At 45.5% G+C, this 14,223-nt stretch overlaps 1 protein-coding gene across 6 annotated transcripts in view; it reads right to left on the bottom strand.

Moving 5' to 3' along the window:
- The window catches only part of MTSS1 (MTSS I-BAR domain containing 1), a 138,841-nt gene extending 137,636 nt beyond the window's left edge, over positions 1-1,205 (bottom strand). For 5 of the 6 annotated variants that reach the window (XM_090283383.1, XM_090283382.1, XM_090283381.1 and 2 more), the window contains exon 1: positions 594-1,205. In XM_090283383.1, the coding sequence (XP_090139509.1) occupies positions 594-665 (72 nt within the window). In that variant the 5' untranslated portion in view covers positions 666-1,205. The remainder of the gene's footprint in view (positions 1-593) is intronic. The other variant, XM_090283379.1, reaches the window with a different exon arrangement.
- Between the last annotated feature and the right edge of the window lie 13,018 nt (positions 1,206-14,223).

The raw sequence follows: 14,223 nt of genomic DNA, 5'->3' as shown, positions 1-14,223 counted from the left end.
CTGCAAGGCTGCTCTGGGAACTTCTGCTCCGCGCCCCCGAGGATGGCCGAGAGAAAGCATGCACACTCTCAGCAGCTTTGGACCAGCCTAATTAATACCTAATTCGCTCAGATCCCTCCAGGTGGATCTGAAAGCCCAAGAGGGGAAGGGAAGCTTCCCTCCCAGTGTCTCAGGCCGAGAGCTCCTTTCCGCGGCTGGGCAGAGCCTCCACCACCGCGCCAGGTGCCTGCTCCGCGTACCCCGGGGAATCAGGTGTCCGCCCAGGCATTCAGCCTCCGCGGGTCGCAAGAACACTCCGTCCAGTAACAGACAATGGAAAACTTGGAACCGGGGCCCTGAACCCTCCAGGAAAACGAGGTGGGGTCGCCCCCTGGGACAATGAGCGGGGAGAGGGCAGGGGGCATCAGACCCCTCCATGGAAGCCGCCCGCTCGGTGACCCAGCAGAGCCGGGAACGCGTCCCGGGTGAGCAGGTGACACCCGGGTCGCAGCGCTCCCGCAGGTGGCTACCGGCCACCTCGCACACCAGGCGGCTGGCCCGGGGCGGAGGCGAAGCACCGCGGCCAGGTCAGCGCGCGGCGGCGGGCGACCTACCTTCATGTCGCTGATGATGGTCTGGAAGAGGCCTCCGAGCGCGCTGCATTCCTTTTCAATCACAGCCTCCATTTTCCCGGCGCCGGCAGGGACAGGACACACACTCTGAGCCGCCTGGACTGTGCGCGGGACCGGGACTCGCTCACCCCGGGAGGAATTTCACCCTACGAGCGACCCACCTCAGACTCGCAGCCTCTCCTGCAAAGAGGAGTTAAGTGCCCGAGGTCGACTGTTCTCTGCCCAAAATAATAGCAATAATTTTAAAAGCCAAAACGCTCAGTAGAGTGATTCGCCTACATGCAGCGCTCGGCTCCTGGCCTTAAAAATGCCCAGAGAAGGCTGACAATCAGACCACCACTGGTGCCCACGACGGAAACGGTAAAGCCCATCTTGAAGCAGAGAAAACCGCCTGCCGACCCGGGGCCAGCGCCATTTAAAAATGCAAGGTTTTCTAAATTGATAAATCTTTGGAAATTAAAAAAAAAAAATCGCCTAACAGCACAGCGGGTTAGCTCGCAGCGCCCGGATCTGTTGCTCGCAGCCGCGGCCGCCGCCTCCTTTTCACTTCTGCGCTCCCGGCCCGGGCGCTGGGTCTGGCTCCGCTCCCGGGGACGTTCCGAGAAGCGCACGCGCGCTCGTGGCCGTGCGTCCGCGGCGGGGGCGCGGGGGGAGCGCGCGCGGGTACGCGCGCGGGCGGGGCAGGGAGCGCGTGCCCTGGAGGCGCGTGGGGCCCGGGCCGCAGAAGAGAGTCGGCGGGCGGTGCAGCAAGGGTCCCAGCCCGGCTGGAGCTTCCTCCTCCGAGGTCTCACGGGGCACCTTCTCCTTCCCTGGCCGCCGGTCCCGGCGCGGAGAGGGCGTGTCAGCGCGCGGCTAGACGAACGCCCACCCCACAATGGCTGCGAGCGCAGGGAACTGAGGGTGCACCCGGCGCTCCCTAAGGATCACGGTGACCAGCTTAGCGCAGTGTCAAACATATAATGAGCGCTCAGTAGGGAGAGAAAACTGCTGCTGCTGCTGCTGTTGCTCGCAGCCGCAGGAAAGGCCCAGAGGGGGGACCCTTGGCACAATAGGCCTGGTCTGTGATATCAGGACTGCAATGCCAAGTCACGACTGCAAACAGCCAAATATGTCATTTAAGGAGAGTTCGGGGCGTGTCCTGCAGTGGGATGCGGAGGTCAATAAAGTTGCAGGAGGCTGGAAAAGTGGATTGATTTGCCATTGCAAAATAAGTGGCCTTAGAGCATTATTGCTGACTGCCCGTGGCTTGGACGGTTGTTTTTCAGATCCACTGAGGTCAATGGTGTTGGTATAACTGCAGAGAACCCTGTTGGGAGGTTTAACCTGGGAAGAAAGCAAATGTGACCAATTCGACTTGGGAGCTGGTGATTCAGTTTTGCAGCTCCACCGCCTAAGTGCACCCCAAGATCCCTCATTTAGATCAACATCAAATAGACAAAGAGGAGGGGAGACCAATGACCTTAAAACATAGGTATCTAACCCTGAGCTGTTCCCTTGACTCGAGCTGACCATTTGAAGCACAAACACATGACAAAAGGAAAATACAAAAGAAACCTTAAGTAAAACGTTATAGACTTGTTTCACACGCAGTGATAGGAAAAATCCTGGCTTTGAAGAACTAAGTGAATCAAAGAGACACATAGAGATGTATATCACAGCGCAGAATATCATTTCCCCTGGGCCACTCTGCCCAACTCTTAACCACAACCCCCCTTCTCCACCGCTCTCCCCAAAATCATAAGGAGAAGTGTCACTAATAGAATTAACTGATGCTAGTTCCTATCCCCAAGGTCATTCGGATGCATAGGTCTCATCTTCACCTTGCCAATAACAGTGCCTGCCACATGGTTTGTTCTCAATCATTATCATTATTATGACTTTAATACTAGAGATAGTGTAGTGATCAAGATCACTGCTTTTGGAGTCAGCTTGCCTGGGTTCAAACTCCAATTTAAAATCAAACTGCATGGCCTTGGGCCATACTAACTGGACCTCAGTTTCCTCATTTGTAAATGGGGAAAAAGATAGCACCTACTTTGTAGGGCTGTTCTGAGCTTCACCTAGACTAATATATGTAAAGCATTTAAAGCTGTTACCAGCATACAGTAAATAAGCACTCAATAAATCTTAGGAACAGAAAGATTCATTGCAGCACTAGTCACAATAATCAAGATATGGGAACACCCTAAAGGTTCATGACAGATGAATGGATAAAGAAAGTGTGAGATATGTATACAATGGGATATTATTAGCCTTAAAAGGGAAGAAAATCCTGCAACATGCGACAACATGGATGAACTTTGAGGACATTATACTAAGTGAAATAAGCCAGTCACCAGACAAATACTACATGATTCTACTTATGTGACCTAGCTAATAAAAAGTCCAACTCACACAATCAGAGAGCAGAATGGTGGTTGCCAGGAGGCTGGGGGTGGGTGTTAAGCAATGGGCATTGAGTCTCAATTATGTAAGACAAGTTCTAGAGATACACTATACAACATGTACACTTTAAAATGGCTTTAGAGGGTAGATCTCATGTTGGTGTCTTACCACAATGAAATACGTTTTTAAAAAGAAGGAGGAGGAGGAGGAGGAGGGACCAGGTCAGGGCACGTGATAAGCCTATAATGTTGGTGTACTGTCCCTCTGACATTGCTGAGGACCTACTGTGTACAATGTAAGCATTTTGTGTGCATTATGTCTAATGCCTGCCACAACCTGAAGAAGGAGGTTGTCAAACTAGCCCTCATTTTACTATTGGAAAGTGGCAGGCAAGGCTTCAACCTTGGTTTTCTGACTCATGCCTGAGAACCCACTCCTATTCAGCCTCCGGCCCTCCTGGCATAAGGGGTTCCTGACTTAGCCCAAAGGACACTGTGTTCAGTTTTCCTGCCACACACCTAAATCCAAAGGCCTGGAACACCTGACCCTAGCAGTTTTGGCAAAGCACACCCCTCCTGTCTCCTTTCCTGTAGGGCCTCTCCTGGCCTCAGGACTGAGAGGCAGGCCCCTGTCTCTCATGAGAAAGTGAAGTGTCCCACACCATCTTGAGGGGGAGCCTGAAAAAGTTCCACTAAGCAGGAAAGACCCAGAGGTGGGACAACATTTGGCGTTTTTAATAAACCCGGGGTTAGGCTGGTGAATGGAGGGATTTTGAGCAGAAAAATGACAAGATCCGATGGACACCCCTTACATTACATTCTTTCCCCACGTCTGAGTGCCCCTCAAATGTTCTCCTTGCTCTGGAACACCCAGCGTTCATTGTGCAGACGCTAAGGCCCAATTAACATGTAATTTCTCCCGGAAGTTTTTACTTTGTTTGTTTTGTTTTGTTTTGTTTTTGTTTTTAATAGCTCCTCGAAGGAGGAACCCAAAGGAATGAGTCTCTACCAGAGGAATTTCAACCCCTGTGATCCTGGGAAGGAGAGCGTGGGAGGCAATGACGTCTTCCTAGAGCAGAATGGTGGGTCAGGATGGCCACCATCATGTCCTTACTCTGTGACCTCTAGCAGGCTGCTTGATCTCCGGAGCCACCCTCTGTTTCTGCCACGGTTCCTAACTGATGGGCTATTCCCAGGATTGAAATGGGTATTGAATGCCTATCTCGTAGGAGGGCTACACACGTGAGATCCCTTCCTTCCCAGAAATGATTCTCAGCCCTGGCTGCCCCACGGGCCCTGCCTGGTTCCCAAACGTGGCAGCAATTGGAATTCCCTGGATGAATTTTAAATCACCCCTGCCTGGGCTCCACTCCCAGGGAGACTGATTTAGTTGCCCTGGGATGTGCCCTGGGCAGCAAGACATTTTAAAGCTTTCCAGGTGCTTCCAATATGAAGCAATTTTAACAATTCTAATCTAAGGAACTTTAAAAGAAGATATTCATACCCACATATTCTACCCATAAACAATTAAAGTAGAATCTCTGGGGACTGGGCCCCAGACTTTTTTAAATGTATCATACACATTTTATTCTGTCCTCATATAAGGTTATGGAGGGCGGGGGGGGGGTTGTCTGTGTATTTTGTTACTACTTGTTTTACAAAAATGGGATCACACACACACATCTTTCTGGATCTTACTACTAATGCTTCCTGTTAACACTTCTTGCTAGCAATGATTTCTGTAAAAATCCCTCCAGATCAACTAATATTATTCTAACACATTTTTTTTTTAATTTTGACATAATTTCAGAGGTACAGAAGCACTGTAAGAGTACGGCAGAGGTTTCTCATTTACCCTCCATTAGATGCCCCACATGTTAACCCACTGATTTTGCTTCACTCCTGGGCTCCCCAGGTGACTTTAATGGATGGGAGGCCGGGCTGCTACGGGAGGCCACCCTACCCGGGGCTGCTATAAGATTTCAGGTGCTGTTTGTGAAACTCCTGAGCCTAGTGAGGGGCTTTGCCTTAGAGGCAGCTATGCGAGGGGGTTAGAAGGGTAGGCTCAGGGTCAGGCGCCTCGGACTGAATTCTGGCTCCTTCACTTCCCAGCTTTCTGTGCCTTGGCTTCTACATCTGTAAAATGGCTAATAGAAGTGCTAACTCCAAAGACTGCGAGGACTGAATGGGATTACTTAGTCTAGTACTTGGCACACATTTCAACTCAATAAAGGCTAACTATTAATATGTATTGATCATTACCATGGCTCATCTATGAAATAAAATTAATTTAAGCGTGCTCTGTAAGCAAAATTCTTTATGAGCCCAGAGCCACTAAATTTCTTAGAAAAACCAAGGAGTTGTCAGTATATAAAGTATCACAAATGTAGAAACAGGATCCCCTTTTGAACATGAGACTAGCAAGAATCAATGAATATTATCTGTCATGGTGACTCACCATAAGAGATGTTTTGCATGTGTTTTTGGATGGTGGCCTAGGATACAGCCAGGTACAACCTCAGCGTGCAGAATGTGTCACTGGGTCAGGAAACTAATGAAGGAAGGTAGGTCCTCATGAGCTGATTGGTTGCTAGGCCAAAGGGAGGCTGGAACAGCAGGGACACAGTCTGTGCCTACGGGGGTCAGACAGCATGTGTGAAGCAGGTCAGGTGTAAGTTCGTAGGTGGTGGGCGAACCATAGTGACCTGGAGAACAAGCTCTCCAGCTGCCTCCCAGTCCAAGGCCAAGTGGGATGTGGGCCCTTAATTGCCACATGTTCTGATCTTTCCAGAGGGACTGAAACTTTGAATCTTGGCGTGAAATTTCCCTAAACTAAAATATTTTTGAATTTCTAAATGTTTAAAAACTCCTCTTCAAGCAAGCTGCAATCAGCCCGTGATCATGAGAGTCAAGTCTGGGGTTTGGTTCACAGGGAAGATACAAAAGAGAGGAAGAAGATGGAAGAATGTTTCTCTGGGACCCTGCCTGATGGATGTAGGTCACCAGGAAAATGTGCCTGCTCTGTGGTGGCGTAGGGATGGTTCAGTTTGGTTCCTGAGACGTTTCTTGAGCCCCGACTCTGTGCCAAGCCGCTCCTGTTCCCCAGGAGCATCGAATTTCCTTCTCCTTCTTTACATTCTCCCAAGCTGCCTGCTGACTACTCAGTTAGCTTCTGAGTTACCTTGATATTTCAAAGGGGACTCTGAGGGGAGCAGATATCCCCACTCCAAATTTTAGAACAAGAGGGTCCAGGATCTGATCTCTTCCTCCTCCAAAACGCATCTCTTTCTGTTCCATACAAGCACGATGAGAAAAAGGAACATTTTGTAAGTAAGATGTGAATTATGAAAAAACATATTATTTTAGAAAACCTTTAACATACCATGTGAAGCAATTGAAAAGCATCTAGTTATTTCTAATCAATCGGAGGCCCCAGAGTTCAACTAAAGATGGAAAATATTACACATACACAAAACCCAACATTTTGTGATGTAAACGCCATGAAAAGGGGACTTCCAGTTTCTATAAAGAGACAGATATGATACTCTGAAACTCCCTCCTGCTACAGTCATGGAAACACGCTAGGTAAAACGCAATCAGAACCCTTTTAAATCCATGGCAGAACTAGCAAGGAAAAAGGGAAATCCTTAGGGGCCAGAAACAAAGAGGAAGCTGAAAACCAGAAGAGAATGTGCTAAAATTGATGCCCAAAGGAGGACCAGAGAAAAAGAGGCCCTGGGCCCACATAAGGAGGGAAGTGCAACTGAGAGCCCCCTGCAGAATCAGCACCCCATGACTGCACAGCCCCAAGGACAGGTGGAGCAGGAAGCAATGTGCCCCGCCCCGCCCCCCAGAACAGGGAGCTGATGCAGAAGAGTAGTGACAGTCTAGGTCTGAGGGGGTAGGGGTGGGGGTCTAAAGCATCCACTGAGAATTTGTAAGCAGAGACCCACACCCCAGCTTTGTTCAGAGCCTGAATTCGTCTTACCTAGAATGGATCCCAAATGCCCCAGATGAGGACTGATGTGAGAAGTTGTCACTGGCCTGAAATAATCCCGGGTAGCCTGGCAGACGGAAATGAGAAACGACTCTGAGGAGACGCGCCCTCCATCAAGTCTTCATAAGTTCCCCACAGATAAAGGCCCCTGAAATGAGCTCACAACTCAAAATTATAAATCGTACAAGGAACAGTCTACTCCTCAAGTTCAAGTGTCAGCAGACACAACTAACATCAGGATTTAACCTGCGAGAGCGAAAGCTAACCCAACAGTCTGAAGGGGTAAATATATTGTAAATGATTAAAATATCAGAGAAGGATGTGAACACACAAGACATGGTGCAAGGAGGGGAAGCAATGTGAAAAAAGAATTAAATAGGCTGACTGGCCATGAAAAATATAGTCACTGAAATTCCCGTATGTATTTGGACTATATATGGACAGGTTGGGGAACAGAGTCAACATAGAGGTGAAAAGAAAATTGTTGGTCAGAAAGATCAGAAGAAAGCTCATAGAAATAAAGCAGAACATAGAAAAAAGAGGTTAGGACACAGGAAGGATATAATAAGAATAAAGCACACTGGCAGAGAATGAGGGAGATGGAGCAGCTATTCCAAGAGATATTGGCGGAGAATTTTCCAGAGTTGAGGAAATACATAAATCCTCAGATCGGAGGCAGCACAGCACATTCTGAACAAGATAAACCCAATGAATATATGTTTTCCTACTGAATTCTCATACTGAATTTTTTGTTCAATTTTTAAACTTTTACTAATTCCATGCTTCTGAATATCATAAAATAAATGACCATAAAACATCGTTTTTGGTTAACTCAGAGGCTAAGATGAATTCCACTGAAGTGGAAATACACAAGAAAGATATATCCATTTAGAGAGATATTCTAAATTCTGTATTAGGTAAATGGTTATGAATGAAAATTGGAATTTGTACTGTACACACATTTCCTTCAAAGTAGCAAAAAAGAACCCTTGTGATAATTTTTTAAGTAGTATTTCCTGGAACATCCTTATAGGGGGGGCGGGTACAGGAAAATCACTTATTATCAGGGCGAACAGGCATCTACAGAAGCTGAAGGCGGGCGTGAGATCCAGCGCTGTCACTGAGCTGACCACACTTCTGTTCGAATTTCTCTTTCAGGCTGTTTATCTGGAGTTTTGTGTCGGGGCGGGGGCGGGGGGGGGTTGGGGGGGCCGGGGGTGGGTACCAGCAGGAAACAGATGGCCCATTGCAACTGAAAATGGAGGAAACTTAAGACACAAACTCTTTCCAAGGGCATAGTCAGGGTCTAGGGAAACCAGGGGACAGTGCAGTTCCGGGAGCCAAGGTAGGGAGCCATCACTGCCCCTGGGCCTGAAGGACAAGAACGGGGGGTGTGCGGGGAACCCAGACAGGCAACGGCACTCAGAGTCCTGCCTCACCGACTGTTAGTCCTCAGTAGAGTGGGGGTCAGACCCCAAGAGAACCAGGACCCCTGGTTTGCCCCAGAGAGTTTGATTACCTCCATTGTTCATTCTCAAAAGTGTCCCAGTTTGGACAATAAATTATTTGATCACTCACACAGTGGAGCCTGTGGGTAAACAGTCCATAGAATCAGCTTCCTGCGGAACAAAGCAAAGTGAGGACTGGAGAATGGATTAGGGGTGGGAAAAGTAATGGGAAATATCCAGGACAATCATCTCCTTCTCAGTTGTAAAAAAAAAAAAAAAAAAATTTAAGCAGCTTTATTGAAATGTAATCTACATACCATAAAATGCTCCCTATTAAAGTATACACTTCAATGATTTTTAGTATATTCACGGAATTGTGCAACCATCACCACAACTAATTTCAGAACATTTTCATGTTAGAACATCAACCCATAAAGTCACTCCACACGCATTAGCAGTCACCGCCCATTTCTCGCCCGACCTCCCCATCCCCAAACCTAGGCAACCATTAATCTGTTTTCAGTCTCTACCAATTTGCCTATTCTGACATCTCATGTAAATGGAGTCATTCAATGTGTGGACTTTTGTGTCTGCTTTCTTTCTCTTAGGAGAATGTTTTCAAGGTTCGTCCAGGTCATAGCATGTATCAGTACTTTGTCCTTTTTCATGGCTGAATAATTTTCCACTGTATGAAAGCACCACTTTTTTTTTTTTTTTACTCATTCATTCATTAATAGACATTGGTGTTGTTTCCATTTCTTGGTTATTATGAACAGAAGTGCTGAGAACTTGCGTGTATGAGCTTTTGTGTGGTCATATGTTGTCAATTCTCTTTTTTATATACCTATAGTGGAATTGCTGGGTCATATGGAAAATCTATTTGTAACCTTTTGAGAAACTACTATCACACTGTTTTCCAGTAATTTCTTTTTTAATTCCATATAATTCATAAGGTTTTTCATAACACAAAGTAGCTCTAATGAAGTCTTTGTCAATCTATTCATAACAGCGACACCATCCATCTGCATCAAGAGTTCTGGCTATTTTAAAGAACTTACTTGCATGACCCATGCACATGAACTAATCGGGGGGGGGGATTACTGGAGGGATGGGGGGTACCAGTCAGAGGCGGGGAAAGGGGAAAAATGGGACAACTTGTAATAGCATAATCAATAAAATAGATTTTAAAAAATAAATAATTAATTTTTAAAAGAATTTTTTTTAAAACCTCATATAAATGAATTTTTTTTTAAAAGAGAAGAATATAGGAAAGGGTGAAGCCAAAGAACTTATATGCATGACCCATGGACATGAACTAAGGGGGTGGGATTGCTGGAGGGAACAGGGTACTGGGAAAAGGGGAGCAAAGGGAAAAAAAATTGGAACTACTGTAACAACATAATCAATAAAATATGTTTTTTTTTAAAAAAAAGAAAAAGCGTTTTGGCTGTTTTGCCATCCCCAGCTGATCACTGGTGGTGTAGTAAATCTCTGCTACCTAGTGTAGCTGCCCTAGCAAGTTGTTTCTTGGTTCTAAAAATAGCATGACTTTAAACATTTAAAAATCTCATTTTAGAACAATGTCATTGTTTAGATGTTTCTAGCACTAAGAGTCTCTGGTAAACAAAATTCTACTGTAGGCAAGTAACGTTCTGTATACATTTGTCTCTTATAAGTTTGGCTAGCAGGAGCCTATCACTCAGGGTCAGTTAACCCTAGATTCACTGGCGAGGCTGAGATTCTGAACCTGCAAACCACATTCTGGTTTGTTTGGAAAGCAGAGTATATAATATGGGACAAGAATGAGGCAGACATTGGGGCAAGATGCTGAGCACCAGCAATTTGGCATCTACAGTCTTTGCCTTCTTTACATTTAAGTCACTCAGATGGCCTAAGGGCTTTCTCTCCCTGGCAACCCCACAAGCATGCCTGCAATTTCAGGAGGTTTCACCAGGGCAGATGCATGCTTCTTTCTCCTATGTCTTGAGCTTCTCTTTGAAATCAACAGCAGAAACGGGGCCATGGGAGACCTGTCTTTAATGGGGGCGATGTACTAGGGTGGAATGGGTGTGCATTTTGGAAGTCGTAGATTCAAGTTCAAATCTTAATGTCTCCATGAGCAGTTAGTTACCTGCCCTGCCTATGCCATCACTGGTAAAATGCAAACTAAAAAGCCCACTTATAAATCTCAGGGATTAAAGAGTATGTGGTCACCAGGCCTAACCTATAACAGGCACTTAGGGAGCTGTTTTGCTTAAGGTATTGCTGGCGTTCCCTCTTTAGATTTCAGTAAGAGGGGTTTTGTTGGGGGTAACTGAGGTGAATTTGGGCCTCTGAGACAGAAGACATTTAATCAATTCTTTCAAAGCAGCTCTACCTGTTTACTTTTAATAATGGGTTTGTTTGTCTTTAATAATATGAATCAGACCCAGCCCTCCTACTGTCTGAAGCTTGTGAGCGAACGAACGGTGCTTGTGAGCAGGAGCTCAGGAGCAATCTTTGCAGCCACAAGTGGCCAGCGGCCTCGGGCGACAAGTGAAAACAGGTTTCATGCAGGGAAACATCTCTTTTGCAGAGGTTAATGACATTTACCTGCAATCCTGTCCCCTAGCTTCAAAGGTAATGGTAAGCATTACCCAACTAATGAGCGCAACACCTCCTGGCTCCCTGTCCCCAGGGCAGGAAGGAGAAAAAACTACATCCCCACCTGAGCTTAAGTGGCTGTGGGATCCCAGAGGAGTCACGGATCCTCATAGGACTTCACTTCCCTCACCTGTAAAACGAGAGGGTTGGCCCCTCCCAAAGGAAGTTAAAGATGGCTTCAGTGTGACTTCAGGTGACCTCCAGGCCTGATTTAGGGCTCTCTCTGGATTCTCTGTCAGCTTTAGATACAGAGGTGTGAGCTTCTGCCTCTGCCGGCATGTGTGTGTTTATGTATTGGAAACCTCTAGAAAAAGAGGGAAGGAATGGGTGCTATGTGCTCCAGACAGTGACTTCAGGGACATGCACAGTGGATGTAGAAAGTCACCTCTCAGGCGGTGCTTACCACTTCCCCTTGAAAATGGGTCAGGGCGCTGACCTTCCGCGTAGTCAAAAATCCGGGTATAACTTGGACTCCCCCAGACCCTGACTACTAATAGCCTACTATTGACCAGGGGTTTTACAGATGGCATAAACAGTCAATGAATATGTATTTGTATGTTATATGTCTTTATACTGAATTCTTAGAATAAAGCAGGCTACAGGAAAGAAAATGTTATTAACCAAATCATAAGAAAAAGAAAATACATTTCTAGTACTAGACTGTATTTATCGATACCATAAGTTTTTTAAAAAATCAATGTATAAGTGGAGCTTCACAGTTCAAGCTCATGCTGTTCAAGGGTCAACTGTACCTATAAATACAGACAGCTGGAGCCCCCAACGCTAGACAAAACAAGGCAAACGTGACCCACTAGCTTGTCCCAGCTGTCACGTGGATACTTCATTTCCCCAAAACTCGTTTATATTTATTTTACTCCTAAGCTATTTTAACCTAAACATGTTGAAGTAAGAGGCCCATCCATCTCACATCTCCTATAGACTTGTATTTTCTGAAAAATTCAAGGCCAATCATGAAATGAAAACAGATTTCCACAAAGTGGTTCTCCATAATCTAAATTTTTCTGACAGCGAGCTTAACACTTCAAATGGCAACTCATTTCCTTGTCGGTCATAGCTCTTTATTTGAAATACTTTTTTATCCTGAGCTGCAATCTTTTCCCCTTATTAAAGGGAACTTTCTTAAGGATTTATAGTCAAGGCACCATGTTTCTTTAAACATTATCTCTCAGAGGAGAAATGTAAACAGCCACACAATTCATATAACTTCTTAGCCACTGGGTCCCAGTAACTATGATTATTATAGAAATTACATTCTATGTATTCTACATATATTTATATATGGTATTTGATAATATAATTTATGTTTATGGTTTAATGTATATTATAATACATAATAATTTGAAAACTAGATTATAAAAATTCAAATTTAGAAAAGCAGTTCTATCAGGGGACTCATTCATGGAAATGGAAAGATCCTTTATGGAGTAATTTCCCCCTGGGGGCCTTTGAATAGCAATCTCCCGCGTTTTGATTCAATCTGTGGCAATCCCATTTAGCTGCATTACTGGACCACCTCATTGTACAGGGGAGGTAAACTGTGATGGTAACCATTTGGCTCTCTCTTTTTTTCCCACTCACTACTGATTTATTTGGCCATTAATGGGTCCCTCCTCACCTCCCACTGAGGCCATTTGATCTCCCCGCAGGATGAGCAGGGTGTTAGGGCCGCTGTGATGGCTTTCCAGAAGCAGAAAATCCAAAGGGACAATGTAGTTATGACTGAAATGATTAATTGAATAACTCACTTGAAAATTATGTGCCGCTTCAAAGACCTAATAGCTGATCGAGTGAGAGTCCACGCAGTGGCCTGGCTGAGAACAATGTGGGAGGGGAGAATTGTTTTTAGGAGAATGCCACCCTTGGATTCTATAAAATACTGGTCCATGATTCCAGGCAGTAACATTTCTATAATCCTGATAATATTCATTTACATTTGCATAACTTGACACAGTTTATGAAGCCCTTTCACAAATATTGTAGCCCAGATGGATGCATATGCAAGGGCTAAGCTGGACCTGCGTTCCAGAAGTGGAAGCAGGCTTAGAGTTCCTTGACTTTCCAAAGGCACATGGCTAGGACGTGGCGGAGTGGCACCACTTCTAATTCAAAATCTCTTTCAACAGCACACCACACCATCTCTCCAGAGTATCACAGCTAAGACCACTTCAGTGAATTCTTCTGACCTAAGAGAGAAGGTTGTACCCTCTGAATACTCTGCTCCATGTCTGGCAGTAATCTGGCCTTTGAGGGTACAGATGTCCAAGCGAGATGGCTACCACAAAAAGCATTTAAGTCCCAGGACACATGCCAGCATTATTTTCGATTTTAAAGCAATGGAGTCCTTTCTGTGGGCTGTGAAGAGAGAGACCTTTATTGCAAGGGGCCCATACACCCTTAAGAACCACCTTACTTTCCATATTAAGAGACTGAATATACAAACAGACAAGGCCAGATCATATTTTTTTTAAAAACAAACAAAACTTTGACCTGACACCTGCCCAGGAAACGAACCTTATCTACAGTAAATCCAGGTAGCCAGCCTGCTGTCAGTCATACTTGGAGGAAGCCAGATTGCTCTCTTTAGGGACAATCCAGAAAGCTAAACAATAATTCAGTAAAAACCGGTGCCAAATGGCCAGGATTAATAACTAACAGCTTCCCTAATTTTTGTCCCTGTTCTAAGGTAGGACCAATCAAAGAGAGTCAAGCATGTATTTCTAGCCAATAGGATGTCCTGCTTCTAGTTAGCCCGCCTCCAGCTTCCTCATGTCAACAGCCTCCAGTCCTTCCTCTATAAGGCTTTCCTACCCCTCTGCCTGACTTAGAGTCTCTGCCATAATGCAAGTGACAGTGGCTGACTCCCTTGCTATAGCAAGCTCAGCATAAATAGCCTTTGCTCCCCTCATTTGGTGGGTCCTCACTTATTGCCACAGTATAAATCAGAGCTGTAATATGGTCCATTCACACACATATCACTCTCTGCAAATATTTGTAACTGCTGCTGTGATGTGCAGAACACCAATTCACTTAGAATGCACAATGCCTATTATGTGGAGTCTCTGAAATGTTGTCACACTAAAGAGAAAAAGTGCATCTGTAAGTACTAGCTTAGAAAAACA

Source organism: Furipterus horrens, unplaced genomic scaffold (assembly GCF_987537825.1).
Source record: "Furipterus horrens unplaced genomic scaffold, mFurHor1.1.pri manual_scaffold_7, whole genome shotgun sequence".
In the NCBI taxonomy this organism is placed as follows: domain Eukaryota; kingdom Metazoa; phylum Chordata; class Mammalia; order Chiroptera; family Furipteridae; genus Furipterus; species Furipterus horrens.
This window is presented reverse-complemented; position numbering and strand designations above follow the sequence as displayed.